Consider the following 21,625-nt stretch of genomic DNA (forward strand, 5'->3'; position numbering starts at 1 on the left):
ATCATCTCAGTCCTGGTGATCACTAGTGTTCTAGGAACAGGGAGAAGAGCAGATTGTTTAGCCCTTGTATAACATTTCTTCATGTGGCAGACAAATAGGAATGTCTTGTCAGCAAAACCATAGCAGAGTTCCATGGCTTACCATGGCCATTAATGCTCACATTCCCAAAGGATTTTTCTCCAGATTCCAAGACTCTCTTGGATGAGGTGTCACTCTCCCACAGAGAGGTATAGAACTGGGAAACACTGCAGTAGAAACAGGATGTTTGTAGACTGGTACACACTTCAACACCTCATTAATCACCATGGTTTCAGTAGGTACAAGGTGTGATTCTGTCTCTTAGATCTAGATAAATTCTTATCAACCACTCACACAGTACTGCTTCTGTAACTTTTCTGCACCACATGAAATTTTTGGTCTCATGGAGATGTCTTGCACCATATTTAGGATGATGTGTAGGATCAACAAAGGGTCACATGCAGAGGCACACATATCTGAAATTTCACAGCTCCAACTTTGAGTCTGATGGAGAAGAGACTATACAGAAGATCTGCTTCTCTTTTGCCTTCTTGCATTCTCTCTGTACTTCCTGTATGAATACACCAGAAGCCATGTGTGCTAGGTTAATTACACCAATAAACATGAGAAACTTCTTAGGCCAGGGATGCCATTAGCCCAAAGATGACCTAAGACATTTCTCAGGTTTATCAAGCTCATATCAAGCCAGGGATGGCCTGAGAATGCAGCTTAAAAACCCAGTTATTTATTTTCTGCAGAGTTTTCTTCAGCTCTACATTTCTGTTGGTATGGTAGGAATCCTTGGCGTGCCATTGGGTCTTGTGCCCTTGATGTGACTTTCTGAAGTAAACTGTCAGTCTTAGTCAATGAATTAGCCATGTAAATCACATACTGTTGAAATCTTACAAAAGATGGGGTAATTTCTAACAGCTGAGATTTAGTATTTACTAATCTTTGAAAAACTTTCTATCAAAAACTTTTTAGCAGTATTTTTTAATTAAGTCAGTGATTTCTGAGTTCACTTGCAAGATTAACAAGTTTGGGGTTTTTTTTCCCTGAAAAGGCCCAACAGAGTCATGGTGTTAATGTGCTCATAAATTATGATGAAATTTTTACTGGAATGTTTATTTTATTGCACTATGATACCAAGGAAAAGCAGATACAAAAATAATGATATTTTGCAACAGCTGAATATCATACATAAAGGCATAATAGAAGTGTTTTCCAGTGACATACAGACATGCTTGGAGGGAAGATTTCAAGGAAGGATAATGCAGAAAATGCAGAAAGGGATCTGGGGATTATAGTGACTTCTATCCTGAGCACAAAAAAAAAAAAAAAAAGCACAACTACAAATAAGGTGAATTCCTTATTGGAATAAGGATCTGTTGGAAGAGGTTCTGTGTATGAGCCTTCATACCACAACATTGGAACAAGCTGTGGAGCATCATGGAGAGACTGGTAAAACTCATTAGGGATTTAGGGTTTTAGAAAATATGCCAGTGGAGAAAGGTAGAATAAATTGCCTGAAGAGTAAAGATTGAAGAAAGGCATGGATAATCTAACCATCTTTTTATGTAATGAGAAAGGAAATAAATTTTATGATTTTATGATGGAAAAGAAGCAATATGTCTAAAGAATAGAAATGGAAATTTTGGGTTAGACACTGAGAAAATATTAATAACTTTCCATCAGCCAGAATCATATTCCCTACTGTTTGAGCAGAATAATTGTGGAAGGAGATTTTAAAGGTCAGACTGGGCAACCATCTTCCAGGAATATCATAGGAACCAATCCTATTTTCAGAAAAAGGATGGAGCAAATAATCTAACTCTTCTGGTAGTAGGGTTTTCTGAAGTACACTTTGCCATTTGAATATCTCTTTTCACAGGGTTTCCTGCATCACTAGCCATCAGGAAGATACATGTGATAAAGTAGCAAAGGACTATCAGACTTGTATCCATGGCTTCCACGTCCTTCCTCTGCCTAACAAATGAAAACAAAGTAAACAAAGTAAATGAAAACAGTGTCTCCCTTCTTTCTGCTTCAAAGAAGAATGTGCTTACAGCTGAAAACCATGTGGATTTTAAAGCGCCGGATGATAATGACATGGTGCTCATTTCCTTGATAGTGTGGGTCAGGACTGGAGTAATAAGGGACAGTTTTTATACAAAGCAAACAAAAAAAAACAAAACTCAGAAATTTGGTCAGATCTGAAGATGCTTTTTACAAGATTCACTTGTCCAGGCATGAGGCTCTCTGGCCTGGCCAAGACTATGAGACAGTTCTCTTAATCTTAGCTAGCTGTCTGTCTAATTGTGTTTCAAACAGAGGTGCAACACATGGTTATTGACAAGATGGACCTGTCACATGTTCAGAACCATTTTCTTGGCAGAACCACCCCATAGGTGCAGCCAAAATAACTTTAGTGAAGACCTTCAACAGTGACTTCAGAAAGAAAATACACAATTGGATTGAAATATGGTCTTTATGCATATAGGAGCAAAGGGAAATGAAACAGGATAAAACTGAAGCACTGAAGTGTAGTGCTACTTAGAGGGAGGATATCTGGTCTTCAGAAACAAAGTCAGTTTGGGCTTAGTTTTCTCAGTTTCCCTTTCCTCTCCTTCCATGTTTTTCATGTTTGTTTTAAAAATCCTGTAAAATGTATTTTCCCATGCTCTTCCAAGTCTTTGTCATTGACACAAGCCCCTGTCATGTAAGTTCTGCAAGGGAAAAAAATGTCTTTCTTACTCATTATTTTGATACCTAGCCTGGTTTTATGCAGATCATATATATGGAGTACGGGCTGCTCAATGCAATCGGATTATAAGAGGTTTCATTACAGTTTTTCTTATACAATCTTTTTATATTGTTGATAATGAACACATGACTGTAACATACACATTATTTTCTATTAGTGGAACTCTCTAACAGTAGAGTGATATAAAACATGGCTAAGAAGTATTCCAAAAAGTCATGTGAATCACTGAACTCAATCATGAAGCACATTTTCAAAAGATAACACAAACAGAATTTTCTGGGCAACTTGGATACAGGACTGCAGCAATATAGAATGTATTTTATTCTCAAAATATGTTCTAGAGATTCCAAATCTAATAATAAATCAAGTATTACTGACTGGAGGAAAAGGGTCATCCATAAACAGTGAGTGACAATCATCTTCCAAAGACAGGTAATTAATTCCTTACAATGTACCCTAATTCAGGAGGAACAGTTGACAACACTAGTCTCAGATCCTGTAACAATATCAGCCACCACAAGCTCAAAAAAAGTAGTTGTAAATTTCTGCTTGTATATCCTGCTTGTAACTATTCAAGAAAATGTTGGTTTTAAAATAGAATCACTGTGGTCTTCACCAGTAAAGTTCAGGAGTTATTCACTGGTGGTAACTTCTTGCACTGTCCTACTTCACTTGAAAGATGTCTTTCTAGTGGATTCTACCAAAAATGAGGAGGATGGGCATAAAGGTTTTAGGAACAAACATGCTGCTAAATCTGGTGCTGTCTGGGGTGCCCAGCAGCCAGAAGGAAACTCCTTCTCTCTCCTCTCTGTACCCATCCGACCACGTATTTCTTTTGACGAGGAAACCGCATGCCACCAGCCTGGTGCCTTTCACACTCTTCCTCCCCTCGACAGCCCAGGTGGGAGCAGGGGAGGAGGCGGGGGCTGCAGGAGACCCGCGGGCTCCGGTGTGCTGTGCTGCTGGGGGGAGCGGCGGGGCGGGGTCAGCGGTGCGGGGCTCTCCCGTCCTTCCTTCCTCCGTTTTTTTCCCTAAAGTTTATTGTAAAGGGGCAACGCTCGCGGGTCGGTCACGTGACCCTGACAGGTCCTGCCTATTGAGAGCCAGACCACCCACGTAGAGGACGATGGAGCTGCTTAATAGAAACAGGCATGTAATTGTGAGGCTTTCCAGCACTCGGCAGAATGTCTGCAACCTAGGAGGGTTGTTTTTTTACATTTTCAGTTCCTTCGGCGTAAAGGGGGGGAAGGAAGGAAGGAAAGGAAGGAAAGGAAGGAAGGAAGGAAGGAAGGAAGGAAGGAAGGAAGGAAGGAAGGAAGGAAGGAAGGAAGGAAGGAAGGAAGGAAGGAAGGAAGGAAGGAAGGAAGGAAGGAAGGAAGGAAGGAAGGAAGGAAGGAAGGAAGGAAGGAAGGAAGGAAGGAAGGAAGGAACTAAAAAGGGAAAGATAGAAAAGAAAGAAAGAAAGAAAGAAAGAAAGAAAGAAAGAAAGAAAGAAAGAAAGAAAGAAAGAAAGAAAGAAAGAAAGAAAGAAAGAAAGAAAGAAAGAAAGAAAGAAAGAAAGAAAGAAAGAAAGAAAGAAAGAAAGAAAGAAAGAAAGAAAGAAAGAAAGAAAGAAAGAAAGAAAAGAAAAGAGAAACGCACTGATGTTCCATTTAAGCCGTCAGTAGCAGTGAATGAGGACGCACCCAGACCTCCAGCACGGCTCACCCCGAGCGGCTCCTGCCAGGACAGTGATGGTAGGTGCCTTCCCTTCCCCGGGGCGGCAGCGGGACCCGGCGGACAGGGCCCGGGCCCGGGCCCGGGGAGGTGTTGGAGGGGCTACACGGGCCTTCGCCGGGGCCCGGAGGGGGCAGGGGGAACCTCCCTCTCGCAGTCGGGGGCCGAGGCTATCGACCGGGCACCGGGTGCGGTCCGAGCGGGAACGCCAGCGCGGGGTACGGCGGCGGGATGTGACGGGGCTCGGCGTGGAGCAGGGGCTGCGGGGCTTCCCCGGGGCCAGGCGCTGCTCCCCCTCGCCCGGCTTGGCGCTGAGGACAGAGCTGCGGTAGGGATGCGCGGGGGACACGCCGCTGATGGGAGGCGGCTCCTGAGGTGACTGCAGTGCCTCAGAGGACGGCCGTCTCTGCATTTCGCACCTGTGTCAGCTCTGGTCAGAACAAGCTGCCTTGTGGGGAGCAGAAACTTCCCTGGGGCTAGGTTGTACAGGACAAGGGCCGCCTTAGGTTGAAGTCAATAGTGGCTTCAGCCTCCGGCTTCAGAACTGGACCCCTCGTGTGGCTGGTACCGGCACCATCGGGACCGGTACAGCGCTGCTGTAATCGGTCTAGAGCGTGCTGTCCCACTGCTTCCAGGGACTGGAGAGGGGCCGATGTTCAGTGACAGATCTCACCTCTCCGCTGCCTTAGCCCCTCTACGGGAGGTAGACCTGGGGGAGGCAAAAGCACGGAAGGGAGTGGGGAGACCTCTGGTATCGTCGGATGGTTTTAAAAGAAGTGTTGGAGCCAAAGAGGATGTTTCACAGCTCCTAACCAGATAGCCTTTACGAGCTAGAGAGTCTCGCCTTGTTTCAGCACCAGTCTCATAGATGTATCTAATTTCTGGTTACGGCTACTGCGGGCATTGTGTGTCTGAATTGTAACATGACATTGTATCTGGGCAGCAGGTAGTGTTGTTTAGAAATATTAGGGCTGAGGAGGGAGGGGAGGAGAAGGGATCTTTTAAAATCTGTTTGATTTTAAGAGCCTGTAGATGTAAAAGTGGCAGCTCACTCTGATTTAAAATGTCTTAAGCTTCTGTGTTTTTATCCTTATTTCACACACACATGCACACTCACGCACACACTCACACACACACCTTTTATTTTGTTCTGCCTTTGCCACAGTGTATAAAGCCCTATTGAGACATGTAGGCGTGATGTGTAAACCGGATTAGCAGTATGAAAGAAAGACATACAATGAACCTGAATTGTTTTACTTCCTTTTCATTTCTCACGCCCATATCTCTAATAAATTTGTTGCTCCAGCAGTGGGTCAAAGAGATTGTGTCGTTCAGCTTTTTTTTCTTCAAGGCCCGATGGCAGAGATCGTGGAAGTGAATGCCCTGCTTTCTGGCACATGCAAAACTTGAGCTCTATCTTTACACAGACCCGGTGTTGTCCAGTCTGGCTAAAAAAGGTTCAGTGTAACTTTCCCCTCTCAATGCACATTAATGTCCTGCAAGTGGCGGGGCATTTTGCCAGGAAGAGAATCTGATTTGAAGACTACTTGGGTTTACAGAGGTAAAGCCCCTCGTGGAATATGACAAAGTCTGCTAGGGCTGGGATGTCCTCGTGGTTTTGGACGGAGCGGGCTGTCCCTTCATCCACTGTCTTCCGCAGCTCCCCGTGCGTTCTTCTCCTCTGGGAGTCCGCTGCTGTGCGGGAGGAGCTCAGAAGCTTCGGAGACTCCTCTGGAGGCACATTTCCCCGCAGCCCTCCGCAGAAGAAAATGCCAGCGCTCCTGGGTTGGTGCTGTAGATCCCTCATTTGCTCCTTTGTGGCGTGCAGAGCAGCTTTCCATTAAAGGAGATCAGGGGTAATTAGCCGCATTATTTTGACAAGTTGGCTCGAGCAGTTCCCTTTCTTCCAGGGCTGAGGAGGGGGAGAGGCCGCCCGCCTCCTTGCCCAGGCGCGGGCGCTGAGCGGCGGCGCTGCCCTGCGGAGCGGCTCCCGCTGCGCGCCGCCGCCCCCCGACGGCAGCCCCCGCCGGCCCGGTGGCCAGCACGGCACTCCGAGTGCTGGAAAAGGAGAGGGAGGCTCAGGCTGCCCTGCAGACCCCAGTGACTGTGATCTTATGTCATAGTCAGAATCAGGTGTGCAGGCGGAGCACAGGGCCGGGGCAGACCTGTGCACTTGTGCGATGCAAAGCTGTGTGAGAGACAGAAATTTGAGGGAATAGAAAAAATCTGATTATTTTCCCACCAGTCCGTCTTCTCCCAGGACCAGCACTCTTATAAACTGTACAAAAGGAACCCAAAGTGGTTGTGCTTCATTTCTGTCTTAGGGTAATCAGATGCTCCAGCAGTGCAAATGTTTTTGGTGGGTGTCTGCAGGTGAAGAGCAACCTGGAAAAGATGTGTTAAAGTAACATCACTGTAAATATCTGTTACCGACTGTTAATCTCTATTGGATTGATCCCTTACCTGGCTGGAGAAGTGCTCTGCAGTATCAGGGGTTATGAACACAAAGGGAATGTATGTAAGAGACAGAGCATTATAAAATGAAGCCACTACAACTACAGTCAATCTGAAATTCTTGTACACCAGCCTCGGCTGTCTAGGCATTGAAAGCTACAGGCATGAATAGTTGTAGATTGCAGCCCCTGTATAAAATGAGACAACTTCCTAGGCCTTCACCACATAGCGTGTCCTAGATAAGAAATCTGGGAGATCCCTTCGAGTTGCTGACGATGGAGGTAGCCCTTGGTGTGGAGGAGCAGTTGCACACTCAGGGCATACATATCACAGTCGGCAGTGCTTACAAATGTAAATAAGGGCAGATTGATTAGGAACAACATTATTGCCAGGAATTTAGCAAGCAGGCATCAGCTATGAGGCAGACTGGGGGCAGCCATTGCTCTGACCACCCAAGTGGAGACTTTTACACTGACATTTCTTCCTTGAGGGAAAAAAAAAATCCCAACATACATATACACACCCATCCCAGAAACAAGACCAATTAGATCTCTTCAGTAATTAATCTCTTGTGTATGCTTGAAAAAAAAATTCCTTCCAGACCACAGGGAGAGAGGGGAGATTAAGACAATGCTTGTTAAATTTGAGTCTTCAGATAGAGTTTTGGAACCAGCAGTGAGAATGGGCTTTAGGCTACTATGTGAAGACTAGCAGGTAGGAGGCACTTAGGACAGTGCTGGGGCTTCCAGGTGCTTGAAAAGACACTCCAGGTGCTTGAAAAGACACTTCCCTGGCTTTGGAGCCTACCAGGAGACTGAACCAAAATGCTTCTGCTTCTGAACCAATCCCTTCCTTCTCCATTCCCCTGCCCTGTTACCCAATCAGACACGGTGAGGGTGAGCACTTCCAGAAGCAGTGTCACATCACCTCCTAGCTAGATGGATGGTCACTTTCGCAAATGGAAACTTGAATTGGAGGTGGCCGACTGCACCCCAGGAATAGGTTTCCGCCTCAAACAGAAAACAGCCTCCAGCTGCAACTGCTCCAGGTTTCCTTCTCCCATACGTATGCACCTATGTGTGCGTGCATGACAGCTTGCTGCTCCTAGCAGCTTTCTTGGAGAGAGTCCTGTGCGGGGCACAGGGCAGGGCCTTCAAGTTTCCCAGGGTGGGAAAAAACGGAGTTGGGATGAAATCAAAGGAAAAAGGGATCCCCTAGCCGGCGGACCTGGCCCTTGAAAGGTCCTGACAGTTGGTGCCTTTGGGCAGTCTCACGGAGAAATCGGTGCGCTGCGCAGCTCGCTTCCGCCGGCGGCCCCGGCTCCCGGGACGCTGCCAGCCCGCGCTGAGGCGGTCGTCAGCCCGCCGAGGGGAGGAGGACGCTTGCAGTGACCGGGGGCTCAGGGGTTTTGCTCAGGACCACTGCCCCAGGTACACGCACGGCGGGGCTGAAGGGAGAGGTGCACAGTGCTGGCGGGTTTGTCGAGCCGGGCACCGCACCGGGCAGGGGCTGCACGGGGTTCTCTTCTCACCTCGGGTCCCCACGCCCCTCTCTTCTTCGCTGCATTTCTCCCACCCGCCCTCCAGCTCCCGAACTCTTTACAGCCGCGCTCCTTCGCGGGCGTGTAGCAGCCGTCCTGCTGGAAGGCAGCCCCCCAGAGCACCTCCTCGGCCCGGGCCAGGGACGGAGGGAAGGGCTGTCGGCTGCCCCCCGCCCCGGTGCCCATGGGCGGCCGCCACGGCCCGTAGCTGCCCCCGCGGGGAGCCGCGCTGCGGGCCGGGGCCGAGCTCGGGGCTGGAGGGGACGCGCGCAGCTCTAGAGGCAGCAATTAATGGCTGATTCTCAATGGAGAGAGACGCGGAGAAGCGGTGCCAAAAAAGTAAACAATCGTATGTAGTTCGAGAAATGTTTAGCGCGGCCAGGCAGGCTGCGTTTCATGGACTTTTACACTAAAAACATTAGAATTGGCTTTCCTCAGGTTTCAGTTAAAGAATGAGTCCTAAGTTGAAACAGCTAGCTACCGCGCGGCTTTAAATCCCTTAAGTGTTAAATTTTCATTGTGTTTTTCTAACTGGACGGAGTGGTTTTCTTGTAAGGAACTAAGTCTCCTCTTTAGTTAAAAAGAGAAGAGGAGAAAAATCTGGCACTTTCTACCGCAATATCCACCACCCTGTCATTATTCCTGCAAGCCTGGGAATTCAGCTCGGACCTCCCAGTATTTGTTGCAGCTCGAGGCCAAGGTGCCACTAAAAGGATTTTCTTTTAAGGCCTTTAGAAATCGTTTAATGCTGCTTTTTCTTAGTTTCCCTCTCTTTTTCTTAAAAGGGAAAAATGTATTTCTATATGTCCCTGGCGAGAAAGTTCCGCGCGTGTATTTGCAAGCATCCCGGACGGGGGTCGGGGGAGGGGAGTAAGGGGAGGGGGGAGTAACGCTCTTGAAAGGAAAACGAAGAAGAAAGAGGGAGAAGGCATTCCTTAATGGAAGTATTGCATGCAAAGAAGACTGGATCTCTTTAAGGCTCCCCCTGAAGCTGGAGATGCACACACAAGGGTTGCCGGCCTGGGTGGTCTCTCTACTTTGGTGAGCTGTTGCTAAGCAGCTAATAATAGTCATGTTTGCTGAGTAATTTCTGCCCTCCCCGAGCCAATCACCTCGCAGAAACCCAAGCCATCTGACAGCCCCGGGGGCGGGCTTTCAGCCCCTTTTTTTTTCCCTCCCTCTCTCTCCACTCATACTCCCCCCACCTCTCCCCCCCCCCACCCCTCCTCCTCCTCCTCCTCTTTATCCAAATGGAGAGACTCCTTTTTTTCTTCTTCATCTCATCTCTGGAGCCGAGGGGCTGCAGCTCGGTGCTGCCGCGCACACACCGGGGGAGAGCGCCAGGCAGCCGCCCGCCCGCCGCCGCGGCGGGGCCAACCGCGGAACCGCGCCGGCCCCGCGGCCCGCGGGAAGCACCCCGGCCCTGAAGCAGGATGGTGCAGCGCGGCGAGGCAGCCCAGCAGCAGCAGGAGCAGCCGCGGCCCGCCGCGCCGCCGCCCCGCCGCCGCCGCTGAGCGCCGCCGCGGACAGCGGCTTCCCCGAGGCAGCGGAGGCCGGCCGGAGTAGGCGATTTCAACGGGAGCGGAGGATAGCGCGGCGGCGGCCGGGGGATCCCGGGGGTCGCGCCCGCCCGTCCGCCCGCCCTCGCCGGGCGCGGGGAGCGGCCGCCTGCAGCTCGGGGTCCGCGCGCGATGTGGCAATGGGAGGCGCGGGGAGCGACTCGGCCGGAGCGGCCGCGGCGGCAGCCGCCGCCCCGCGCCCCGCGTGAGGCGGCCGCGCCGCAGCAGCCCCAGCAGCAGCCCCGGCGGCGGCGGCCGCAGCAGCGGCGGCAGCAGCCCCCGCAGCAGCAGCCCGCGGCCCGCAACGCCGCCAGCCCCCCGCGGCCCCGCCGCACCCCCGGGGCCCCGGGCCCCGCCGCGGCAGCGCCAGCGGCAGCTCTCCTGTCCCGCCGGCGGCGGCAACATGGCCTCGGCCGGTAACGCGTCGGAGCCGGAGACCAGCAGCAGCGCGGGCGGCGGAGGCCACCCCGGCCGGGCGCCGAGAAACGGCGGCGGGAGGCGGCGAAGGACTGGAGGGAATCGGCGCGCCGCGGTGCCCGACCGGGAGTATCTGCAGCGACCAAGCTACTGCGATGCGGCTTTCGCCTTGGAGCAGATTTCAAAGGTGCATTCAATCTCTCACTCTTTTTTCCAGAGATACACGCTAGTGGTAGTGCTGCTTTTTCCGCGGGGGAGGAGGAGGGAGGTGGTGTGTTTTCTCGCGGGGGTGGAAGGAGGAGATGGAAACGAAACGGCCACCAATAAAATGCTGGGAAAAAGAGAGGGACGTCTGTGACTCTTCAGTGCGGGAGAGAGTGCCCTCCTTCCCTCCCTGCTCGCCTGTGCCTGCCCTGGTGCGTGCCTGTGCTGCGGAGCACTTTTCCTAAACTTCCCGAAATAGCCTCTGCTCGGTCCCGGCCTCCCCATGGCTAACCCCAGGCCCGCCCTCCCGCTCCCCCTCTCTCTCTCCGCTTCCTTTCTGCTTCTCCATCCCCTCATAGCGCCCTGCGATCTCGGCAACACCCGCTCCCGGCCGGAACAGGGGAGAAACCGGCCGGCTTCTTGGCAGAAGTGGGGCTTTTGTGAAGTTTTCCGCCGAGCGCCGAGACGGCGGGTGCCCTGGGAGAACGGAGTCCCCCAGCAAAGAAGCAGCGGTTTTCTCCCTTGCCCAGCGGCCGGAGGGAGAGCGAGGGCCATAAACAAATTGCCACCTTAACCCTGCCGCGCCGGTCCCCGCGGAGGACTGGAGGTGCCGGGCGGGGCGGGGGGACAGCCCCGGCCGCCAATCTCCGCCGGCCAAAAAATGTTCAAAGTAAACAATCTCCAAAAGCTGCCTTGCTGTAGGGATGGTTTCACTTCAGGGAGCGGATTTCTAGGCTTTGTAAGAAGAGGGAAAGGAGGAGGAAAAAAAAATCCATGTGGCTGCCCTCTTCCGTTCACAAATATTGTCGTAACTTACAGATGGCTGCTCTACTTCCTAATTCAGATCACACAGCGTCTCCAAACTCTATGGAAATGAATTACTGCAGATGTTACAGCGCTGCTCACCACGTGGGTCTTGCCTCAGCACCAAGCCCCTGCTAGGAGCTGGGAATGGGGGAAACGGCCACTGCTGCCCACTATCTGTCACACAATCCCCCCCGCGTCTCCTCCCAGCCATTCTGGGGTTCCAAGGAGAACAGGAAAAGGGACTTTTCTTTCTTGTGGCTGTTGAGGTTTGTCAGAAGTGGTTCCTTCTTCCCTGGAGCCACGGGTCTCGCCAGAGCGAATGCTTTGCAGCCTGAGCTGGTGGCGATGCCTCGGACAAGAGATGAGTATGGTGGCGGCCGGCACAGGCGAGGGCCCGGGTGCCGACGCAGTGTTGTCACCCCCAAACCCGCGTGTTGGTCTGGGGCAAGGATGGCTGACAGCAGGTACATCTTGTCCCTGTGTGCGTGCTCGAGGGTGGCTGCTCGGCAAGGCCGCAGGGCAGGGGTCCTGCTGGAAGGATGCCTGTTTGAGCTGTTCCCGGCGCTCCGTCCTCCGAGGACTGCGCCCCGAGAGCCGCGAGCTGTCCCGCTCGGGGCAGGGCTGGGGCCCCCCTACTTCTGCGGCTGCCGCAGCCCGCAACTACTGACCTCTTCTTGCTTTGCAGGGGAAGGCGACGGGACGGAAAGCGCCCCTGTGGCTGCGAGCAAAGTTTCAGAGACTGTTGTTTAAACTGGGCTGTTACATTCAGAAAAACTGCGGGAAGTTTTTGGTTGTCGGCCTCCTGATATTTGGGGCTTTCGCTGTAGGATTAAGGGCAGCTAATCTCGAGACCAACGTGGAGGAGCTGTGGGTGGAAGGTAAGTCCGGGGGGATGCCCCTGATTTCTGTTGCCGTCCCTGCCCGGCCGGGTAGAGCGGCCCGGGGCCGCTCTGCATGCTCGTGAGGAGCGGCCGCCGGCGGTGAGGGCGGGCGGCTCTCGGGGCGGGAGGCGGGCCCTGAGCTGGGGCGCGCAGCCCCGGGCGGCGCGTACCACTACTCCGGCCGCGGGGGGCAGCGGCGGCCAGGCCGTGCACTGGGCGGAGGGCCTCCGGGACAGCTTCTCTCCAGCGCCCAGTGCCCTCGCCTGTGCCCCGGCTCGCAGTGCGGGCGAGCTGCGGGCGGCGGGTTTCCGCGTCCCCGCCGGCGGCGGGAAGCGGCGGCGCTGCCGGGAGGCACCCCCTCCGCCATTTTGGGAGTGCGCGCGGCCGCGGCGGGGGAGGGGCGGGCGGCGCGGCGGGGCGGGAGCCTGTGTGTGGTCCTGGACTTGGACAGCTTTCAGCTGTGGGGAGCGCGGGGCGCAGCGCTGGGAAAAAAAAAAAAAAAAAAGGAAAATAGGAGAGAGAGAGAACGAGAAAAAAAAGAAAAACAAAACCAAAACAATAACAAAAACCACAACCACGAAAGAAAGGCAGCCGGGGCGAAACGGAGCCCGGAGTGGGGCAGCCAGACGGGCGGCGTACCCCGCGCTGAGGGCCATGGCTCCAGGCTGCCGCGGATTTGGAGTTTAGGTGTAGTCCTTAGTGGTGTTTTTTTCTTCGTTTTTTTTTTTTTTTTTTCCTTTCTCTCGTTTTCTTTTCTGTTTTGGTGGTTGATTTGTTTTGTTTTGTTTCCCCGCCCTCCCTTTTTCTTTTTTCTGTGGAAGAAAATACTCTTTATTAAGGATCACGTTCCCCCGTTAGCTGCTGGGTGGACGTGGAAACAGAGTTCCTTGTCTGCAGCAATTACGGCTCTAGGTTTATGTCAAAGTAGCTTGCAGCAGTATTTGGCTTATAAAAGTTAATATGAGAGGCTGCATAAATAATAATTTCTAAATAGCTCTCTGTATGTGCGTGTGTGGAAAAGCTAGGGCTGAGTGCAAACAAAGTCGGTGCCTGTTCTGAAGGTGGTCTGTCCTGCCCGAGGTGAATTAGAGCGTATAGGGTCGGAGTCCACCCTTGCCGATGACAGCTGTATTGGGGTCAGGATTGGATTCGCCAGTCATTTAGTAGGTGTTGGTTTTTTCTGTTGTGGAAAGTAGTGATCTTTTTTTGGTCCGCGTAGAGTAGTCCAGGAGCTCAAAATATGATGAGATCTGCTGCCAACAGTTTTGCCTGAGAAACAGAACAAGGCACTGCTGGGTCCCATCTGTAGGCAGAGATGTGCAGTCAGAGTTTGCACTGATCACTAACTACAGTATCTTAAATACTAATAGAAATTATTGTGAATCTTGTTTTCCTTCACTGTTAATTTTTCTTCCAAACACGCTGTGAGGTTGTTGTGGAGAGGTTTCTTTTGTCAATTTGTTTCTGCTTTTCTGTGTTAGATAGATTAATATGTGATTGCAGCTCCATCCCACATGCTCTGCTGACATTTATTATCCTGATGTTACTGGTGTTCGCTTGGAATGGTGATCCTATTCAATTAGTGCCACCTGCTTTTTGTAGCCTTGTAATTCCAAGAAACTACTTGCTGATGATGCCTCAGTGACTGGCCTGTCAGTAAAAATACGATTCTCAAGGGGAAAATAGGAGTTGCAAAATAGTTGCTACACTGGTTTCTTCTCATGTCATTATTGTTATGGGGAAGGAGTGAGGGAAAGTCCCTAGTATAGAATCTAGTGGAAATTGATCTCTGAGATTTTTACTGACAAGATGAATTCATAAAGCAGCTAGTTTGACAGAGTTGACCTATGTAATTTCATATCTATTTAGTTTAGTTTTTTCATTGAAAAGAAATTCAAACTCTGCATTTAGAAACCCTTGCATTTCAAAACTAACCAGCAAAAGCTAGCAGATTAAGGTGAAATAAAAAGTATGGACTAAATTTAATTTTGTTTCTAGTTTTCCCATTCTAGCACTACATGACAGTCCACAGAAAAGAACTTGCTATAATGTGCTTTCTTGGTAGAAGCTCTGTAAATGTTCTGCTCATGAACCAGGGTGTTGTACAATTAAACCTAACAGATAGCAGTTGCATATTTTTATTGCTAAGCTACAAACAGGAGTGCAAGTTGAGAGTTTGAGATGGATAGCATGGAGAGTGCCATTCTTCCTAAGCAGAAACGCAAAGCAGCACCAAACTTCTTCTTCTGCACTTACGTGGAGCTGGTCCTAACAGCTTTAAAGTACCTTCCATGGAGGTTGGTACAGTAAGGGACTCTTTAGGTCAAGGTTTCTTAGCGAAGAAGCAGTAGCTGAATTGTCCTGTTTATTAAAACAGCTGTCTCACTTCACCTTTCGTTTATTGAGAGTTTGGATGAACTAGGCAGTGCTGGCCAAATACAGAATCATAGAATTGTTTAAGTTGGAAAAGATTCATAATATCATCAAATCCAACTGCTAAGCCAGCACCATTATGCTCACCACTGAACCGTGTCTTTAAATGTCACATCTAAACACCTTTTAAATACCTCTAGGGATGGAAATTTAGAGGTGGCCTCTTCCAGTGCTTAACAGTCCTTTCTGTGAAGAAATTTTTTGTTATCCAATCTAAACCTTTCCTGGAGAAACTTGAGACCATTACCTCTCATCCTGTCACTTGTTTCCTACGTCCTCCATTCAGGTAGCTGTAGAGAGGGATGAAGTCATCCCAAGGCTACGCTTCTCCAGGCTAAATTACCCGAGCTCCCTCAGCTGCTCCTCATAGGACTTGTGCTCCATTGCCCTTCTCTGGACTTGCTCCAGCCCCTCAATGTCTTTCTTGTAGTGAGGGGCCCAGAACTGAACACAGAATTCAAAATGTGGCCTCACCAGTGCTGTGTACAGAGGGACAATCCCTGCCCTGGTCCTGCTGGCCACACTATTGCTGATCCAGGGCAGGATGTCATTGGCCTTCTTGGCCACCTGGGCACAGCTGGCTTATGTTCAGCATCCCCAGGTCCATTTCTTGGGGTAGCATTCCAGCCACTCTTCCCCGAGCCTGTAGTCCTGCATGGAGCTGTTGTGACTCAAGGACAGGACCTGACACTTCATGTTGTAGAACGTGGTATGAACCTCATACCATGGCCTTGACCCATCAATCCAGCCTGTCCAGGTCCCTCTGCAGAACTTTCCTGTCCTCCTGCAGATCAACACTCCTACCCAGCTTGGTGATATCTGGGAACTGACTGAGGGAGCATTTGAACTGCTCATCCAAATAATTGATAAACATTTTAGACAGGACTTGTCCCATTGCTGAGCCCTGGGGAACCCCTCCAGTGTCTGGCCACCAGCTGGAAGTAACTCTCTCTGGGCCCTGCCATCCAGCCAGTTTTTAACCTAGCAAACAGTGTACCTGTCCAAAGCATGAGCAGCCAGTATCACTAGAACAATGCTGTAGGAAACAGTGTTAAAGGCATTATTAAAGTTCAGGTAAACACTATCCATAGCCTTTCCCTCATCCACTAAGTTGTAGAAGAAGATAAGATTGGTCAGGCAGCAGCTGCCTTTCCCAACTGCATTCCAGCTAGGCCCGATCCCTGGACTGTCTTGAATGTGCTGTGTAGATTCATAGGTTACTTGAAATATACTTCAAGAAATAGTTTTGATTTGCTACTGAAACTTCTTACAGTTATTATTGCTGAATAAATTGGCAGTATTTAAAAAGACAAATTTGATATGGTCTGTTTCTGAATACCATGGAACATAATACAGCACTGAAATTTGCTGGAAGTAAATGGTTTCTTTAAAACCATAACAGAATTAATTATCAAACAGTGAAGTGAACTTGGAATGTGGATGGTCTTAAAACTCATTCAAAGTTAAATGATTAGTAGTCTGATCCTGCAGCAGTTATGGTCGAAATATTTACATGAGTTTAGAAGCTCACCTTGTAGGCAAACTTTCCGAGAGAGAACTTCAAAACATCATTCTTTCAGATTTTCTCTAGTAGTCCTCCTCCTTCAGAATTTATGTTAGCATTCTTGGCCTTCTCTGTGGCTCCTGATACCAAAGTGGCTTTCCTCTCTTTTTCCTTATTTCTTGCCACTAAGTGTTGTAGCATAGCTTTTTGTTTTTTGGGGCTTCTTTTTAAATATAGTACTCTTCTGGCTGCTGTTCAGAATAGTTCAGTTATTACTCTGTGTCCCACAGTGGCTCCATCTATGTTGCTGTCTTGTAGACTTGCTCTCAGTCATATTTGCCTGGGACGTGCACCTGTATCTTTTCAGCACATGAACAGATCTCTCTGTTCATGTGCATACCTTGCTGCTGGTGGCGGGGGGAAGGGGTTGTCTGCCAGGGCAGACTAATTCTGGACTGGCATTTTAATGGAAGTTCTGTTTTTCAGCTGGAGTTGAACTGCTGTATGTGGGTGTCCATGCATTCTGGAGTTGTGGAGACTGTTTAGCATCTTTATACATTGTACACACAGAGAGGAAAAAAAAGGGCTTTGCATTGATTTCCTCAGTGAGTGAATTTTGCTGGACACAGATGTGCTTTTAGAATCCTCCATTCATAGCTAGCAAGTGCTCTGGATGGAAAAGAAATCATGCTCATAACTGGATATGTTTATTTGCGACCACTCTAAATAGGCAGTCTAAGATCCAGTGTCAGCAGCAGTCACACATGTAAATTCACAGCCTCTGCTGCTGAAAGAAGGTAGTTTTGTGGCTCCAGCAAAGGTTCTGTTAAATGAAGCTTGAAATTTGGCTACTGCAATGCCTTAAATGATGTTAATTGGAGCAGCTTATAATGGGGGAGATGGTCTAGTCTTGTGCTTTAGTATTTCATTTCATGTCATCATTGTCTTGGGATTTTTTTCTCCTCACTTTTTTTCATTAGCTTTCTTCCTTAAGTGGCCAAAGATCATGCTGTTCTTCCCTTCCTTTTTTGTTTTCTTCACTTTTTGCACTAGCTGAAGCTCAGTCAAGCTATTCCCTCCTTAAGTCAAGCTATTCCCTCCTTAAGTAGCCCTCTTCACAAAGCTCTAACATGCAGAGCTCCTTCTTTAAGCCACTTTGAAGGAAGAGGGTGGATGATACAAATAGGTAGGACATCTTGCAGAGAATGCCTCAGAAGCTGCATACTTCAGTTCAGGTATGTGGAATAAAGTGAGTGTGTTCAAATTGTAAGGGAATTAGGATTGAGTGTGTACAGCAGAAATACTTTGTAAGTAAAGATTTGGGATATGTATACTATTTCCTTTCTCTCTTAAGGGACAAAAATCAGGTTGCTCTCTTGTACTTATTGTACGCTTCTTAAAATATACTATTCTACCCCTGCAATTTAAGAATGAGGTGAATGAGGAAAGTGTGCGAATGATGCAGGAACCAGTATTATTTCTGTAGATTCTCAGTTTTCTTAACTCAGCAAGATTAAGTGCAGGTGGAAAGTTGTTCTTAAGTTCTGCCTAAAGGCACCAGTTAACTTTACACTAGTGTTCTTTGGAGAAACAAAAAAGAATAGTAAGGGAACAGATCTGCATTAATTTGTTTTTTCAAGGAGACAAATTTATGTAAGTGGGCTGAAGTAACATGCTTGGTTTGAGTACAGTTAGCAGGACTTAACATAGTCAAGTGTAATTCCTTTCTCCCACAAACATATGCATTTGTGGACAGCAGCAGGGAAGATGTTTTAGATGTGCTTGCACCTGTATCACCTGTGGCATGGTATAGAAGAAGTTACAGAAGTTACTCTGCTCTTCAGTCTGTCACAATGGTTGTTGGCTAGCTCTGTGGCAGTCAAGACATTGTCTCTGATCACATCATCAAATTCATTAGTTTCCTTTGAATCAGGTGACTTAAGAGCTTACTTATCCTCGAATGCTGTCTTACACTATGTTGTGCATATTGAAAGTTCATTGGAAGGTGTTCATCTGGAAAATTTCCAAGCCACTATTTTGTCTGACTTCAGTATGATTATTTATTACATCTCTTTCTTTTCACATGATAGCTGAAGGATGGTCATCTGAACAACATGTTTATTTAAGTGTTTACTGATGAAGCACAAAAGTATTTCCATCCATGCCACTGTTTTGAAAAGGAACATAAAACTCTAATATTTACATGATATTTGTGGATAAAAACATCAGGGTGTTATGTTCCTTTGAATTTGAACTCCCTCTGCAAGTTGTTAGGAAAAGATGTTTAAAGGTTTTACTTATACAAATATTTAATTGATTGTCATCTTTCAAGAGCCTGCTATTAAATTCAAAATCACTGGAGACCTCTGTTAAGTTCCATCTTGACAGGCATCCACATCATTGCTTGGAGTTGGTGCTCCTTGATGAAAAGCTTGTACATGAAAAAATTCCTGCAGGTTCCGTACATAAAATTTTTCTTTTATCTGTAAGAGTCTTAATAAAGGTATTGCCTGTGACCATTCTTTGGTCAGTAAAAAGGTAGAGGGTGAAATCGTGAATGCACTGAATGTGGTGACAGAAGTTGGGATCACTTTAGCGTGACCAGGCCTAACCCATGTACAAAGCCAGAGCAGACTAAGTGTGCCCATGTTTTAGCCTCTTCAGGGAAAGGAAAGAGAGGCTCCTCCTGTAGAATTGGCACCCCTCTAAGCTGTGAGTGCATTGTTGCATGGTTCCTTCTGCCTTTCAGACTTCAGAGGCATTTAATTCACTCAAGGCGGGAGAAAATTAATCTTCATTGTTATTTCCAAACTTAACAGTGTTGCCAATGCCCTGCTAGAATGTGCCCTACAGATCATTGTTCGGGAAGATCTGTTTTTTTCTGTTGGAATGTGTATTTAAAGAGGGCGGCGCCTGGTCTGTGCCATTGTCCTCCTCTTCGGAGCTTGTGCTCTGGGGATTTTGCTGCTTATGAACAGGGTTTGAAGGCATTTCTGTAGCTCTGGAGAGCTTGCAGATTTCGGTACAGAAGTCCTGGAGTGAAATAGAATAGTTGAAAGCAACATTGCTTTATTGTTGTTCCCCATGCTGCTGTTGCTGAGCAGGAATGGGGAAGTGTAGGTAAGCAAGACCTAAATCAGCTGTAGGGCTGGCTGCTACTGAAGTTGTGGATGTAGTGGTGAGTGTTTTGGGCCCTACTTACTACCAGTTCTTGCCACCTGCTAAGTGGCCTGGGTTTATGTTTATTTGCTTGTATTTGTAGAGAACTGGCCTTCCTTCCTCATTATTATCAGCAGCCAGTGGGTTCAGAAAAGAATGAACTCTAGAAGCCATGGGTGCTCAAGCTTGCTTTCAGTATAGAATGCATTAAGGTAAACCTGAGCTGCTCACCCTGAATCTGTCTATTTTTATGATTTTCTTTCTTTTTTTTCATGGCAAGAGGTGGTCCAAACCCTGTCATTACATAATATTTTTGATATTTCCCCAGAAAGTCATAATATGATGTAGTGTATGCATGCAAGTGTTCTTGACCACTCAACAAATTTAAAGGCTGTTACATCCAAGTGAATGTTGCACTTACACATGACTGTTAGGAGGCTCCAAAATATGACAGCTTCCAGATGTATGAACCAACTGATCCCTTTATTTAGATTATGTAGCACAGCTGATGCCTAGATTAGTGCTGGCTGGACAAAGCTATGGGAGATTTGTCTGGTTTCCATAATGCCATGTTTATATTTCAGTTGGATTTTTCCTTAAAAACTGACCTCTCTATGACCTGTTGGAGCTGTGTCCACTAGGATGCTGGTTTTGATATGTTTGCAACTACTTTTCTTTTGGTGTCTAATGGAACATGTTCTCATTTTCACACTCTTGGATTATTACGCACAATCTTTTTAACTTAACTGTGAATTACCTGCTTTAACCTATAACCACTCTGGTGAAACCATGCTTGTAAAGTTCTTTGCCCCACAGCTAGCTTTTTTTCTGATTGGTTAAAATAGCATTTTGGTTATAGATCTTGTCGGGCTGTTACTTGTCAGGTGTATACAGAATAAAGTCCAATTGTTTGCACAGTGCTTTTCTGTCTACAGATTATGTAGATGGTGGTGTGTGTGTATGTGGCTCTAGCTGCTCTATTTCAGAGTTCAGTCGGATCTGACGTGCAGAATTTTATCAAGAAGTTCACTCTTCTTTGTATGCACTATACAGTTATATCCATTTTCTCAGCCATCCTTATTTTCTTCAGTATTTGTCTTATTTTTCTTCAGTATTTCAGGCTTTGGTTCTTTTAATTTCTCTGATCTCTGCTGCCTTGTAATATGCAGGAAGTCTTGCCCCAGTTATGTTTGTGAGTTACTCTTCCAGGGAAAACCTGAAGAAATCAGTAGAACTTCTTAAGGTCTGCATGACAGTTCTAGTATAAAAATGTAGACACCTATCAGAGTTCAGAAAAGTAAATATGCACAGCATTCATTAATACTTAAGAAACCATAAAATTTTCTGCCTTGCTCTGTTGATGCTTTGCTGGAGTGGCAGATTCCCAAGACGGTGCCTCATGACAGAAAACTCTATGCTTTAGAGTGTAATATCTGTGCTGAGAATATGTGCCATGTTATAATGGCCCCTTCATTTCTGTGTCCATGGATTAAGGAGAATGGGAAAATATTATACTCCAGTTTTGCATAATCTGTGCTATCTTGTTATCCACTCAGATTGTACCAAATATGACTGATGAGTACCATATACAATAAATTATGTTCACCCTTGCTCTTAATTGAGTTACTTTTGACTTGGAGTAGTTTTTCATTGTACAGTACAGTATAATAGATAGAATGGAGTTGAAAGGAGTAGTTATTAATTCAGAATTTAAAAATAAAACATTTTTCTTTATTCCTTTTTTATTGTGTAAACTTTGTTTAATATCTGTAAATACAATTTACTCATTCTTCGTTTTGCTCTGTTATTTTCATTTACTATCACCTCAGTTACTATAAACAGACTGATTTTGGCAGCAGTAGTAGTTTCATGAGGTAAAAAGTTCTTTATGGAAACTGCTGACCATATACATGTTTGGATGTATGGAGAATTTTAATTTTGGTTTTTAGAATGAATGTCTTGGCTTTAACTTCTGCTTGGTTTTGGGAAACTTGGTTATTTCAGTGCCTGAGCAAAATATACAAGAGGTAAGGGAATGAAGAAAACCATAACCTGATTCTTTCTGCAAAGGTGCTGCTTCTTTAGAGAATTGTACTGAACTTAATTCCACCTTCGAATATACAAGTAATCATTGTGTATTTGAAACATCTGTATTTTGCTCATGTGTAA

At 47.5% G+C, this 21,625-nt stretch overlaps 1 protein-coding gene across 7 annotated transcripts in view; it reads left to right on the top strand.

Annotated features, from left to right (window-relative positions):
* Positions 1-4,179: 4,179 nt before the first annotated feature.
* Positions 4,180-21,625, top strand: part of PTCH1 (patched 1) — a 73,569-nt gene continuing 56,123 nt past the window's right edge. For 4 of the 7 annotated variants that reach the window (XR_013179772.1, XR_013179769.1, XR_013179773.1 and 1 more), the window contains exons 1-2: positions 8,221-10,655; positions 12,165-12,357. Coding sequence is in view for 1 of the 7 variants with exons in the window: in XM_054652650.2 (XP_054508625.2) it covers positions 10,455-10,655; positions 12,165-12,357 (394 nt within the window). In the remaining 6 variants the exon portion in view is untranslated. Of the gene's footprint in view, positions 4,519-8,220; positions 10,885-12,164; positions 12,358-21,625 lie in introns of those variants that run through there. The other 3 variants (XR_013179768.1, XR_013179771.1, XR_013179770.1) reach the window with 3 other exon arrangements.

This window comes from Agelaius phoeniceus, chromosome Z (genome assembly GCF_051311805.1).
Source record: "Agelaius phoeniceus isolate bAgePho1 chromosome Z, bAgePho1.hap1, whole genome shotgun sequence".
NCBI lineage: Eukaryota > Metazoa > Chordata > Aves > Passeriformes > Icteridae > Agelaius > Agelaius phoeniceus.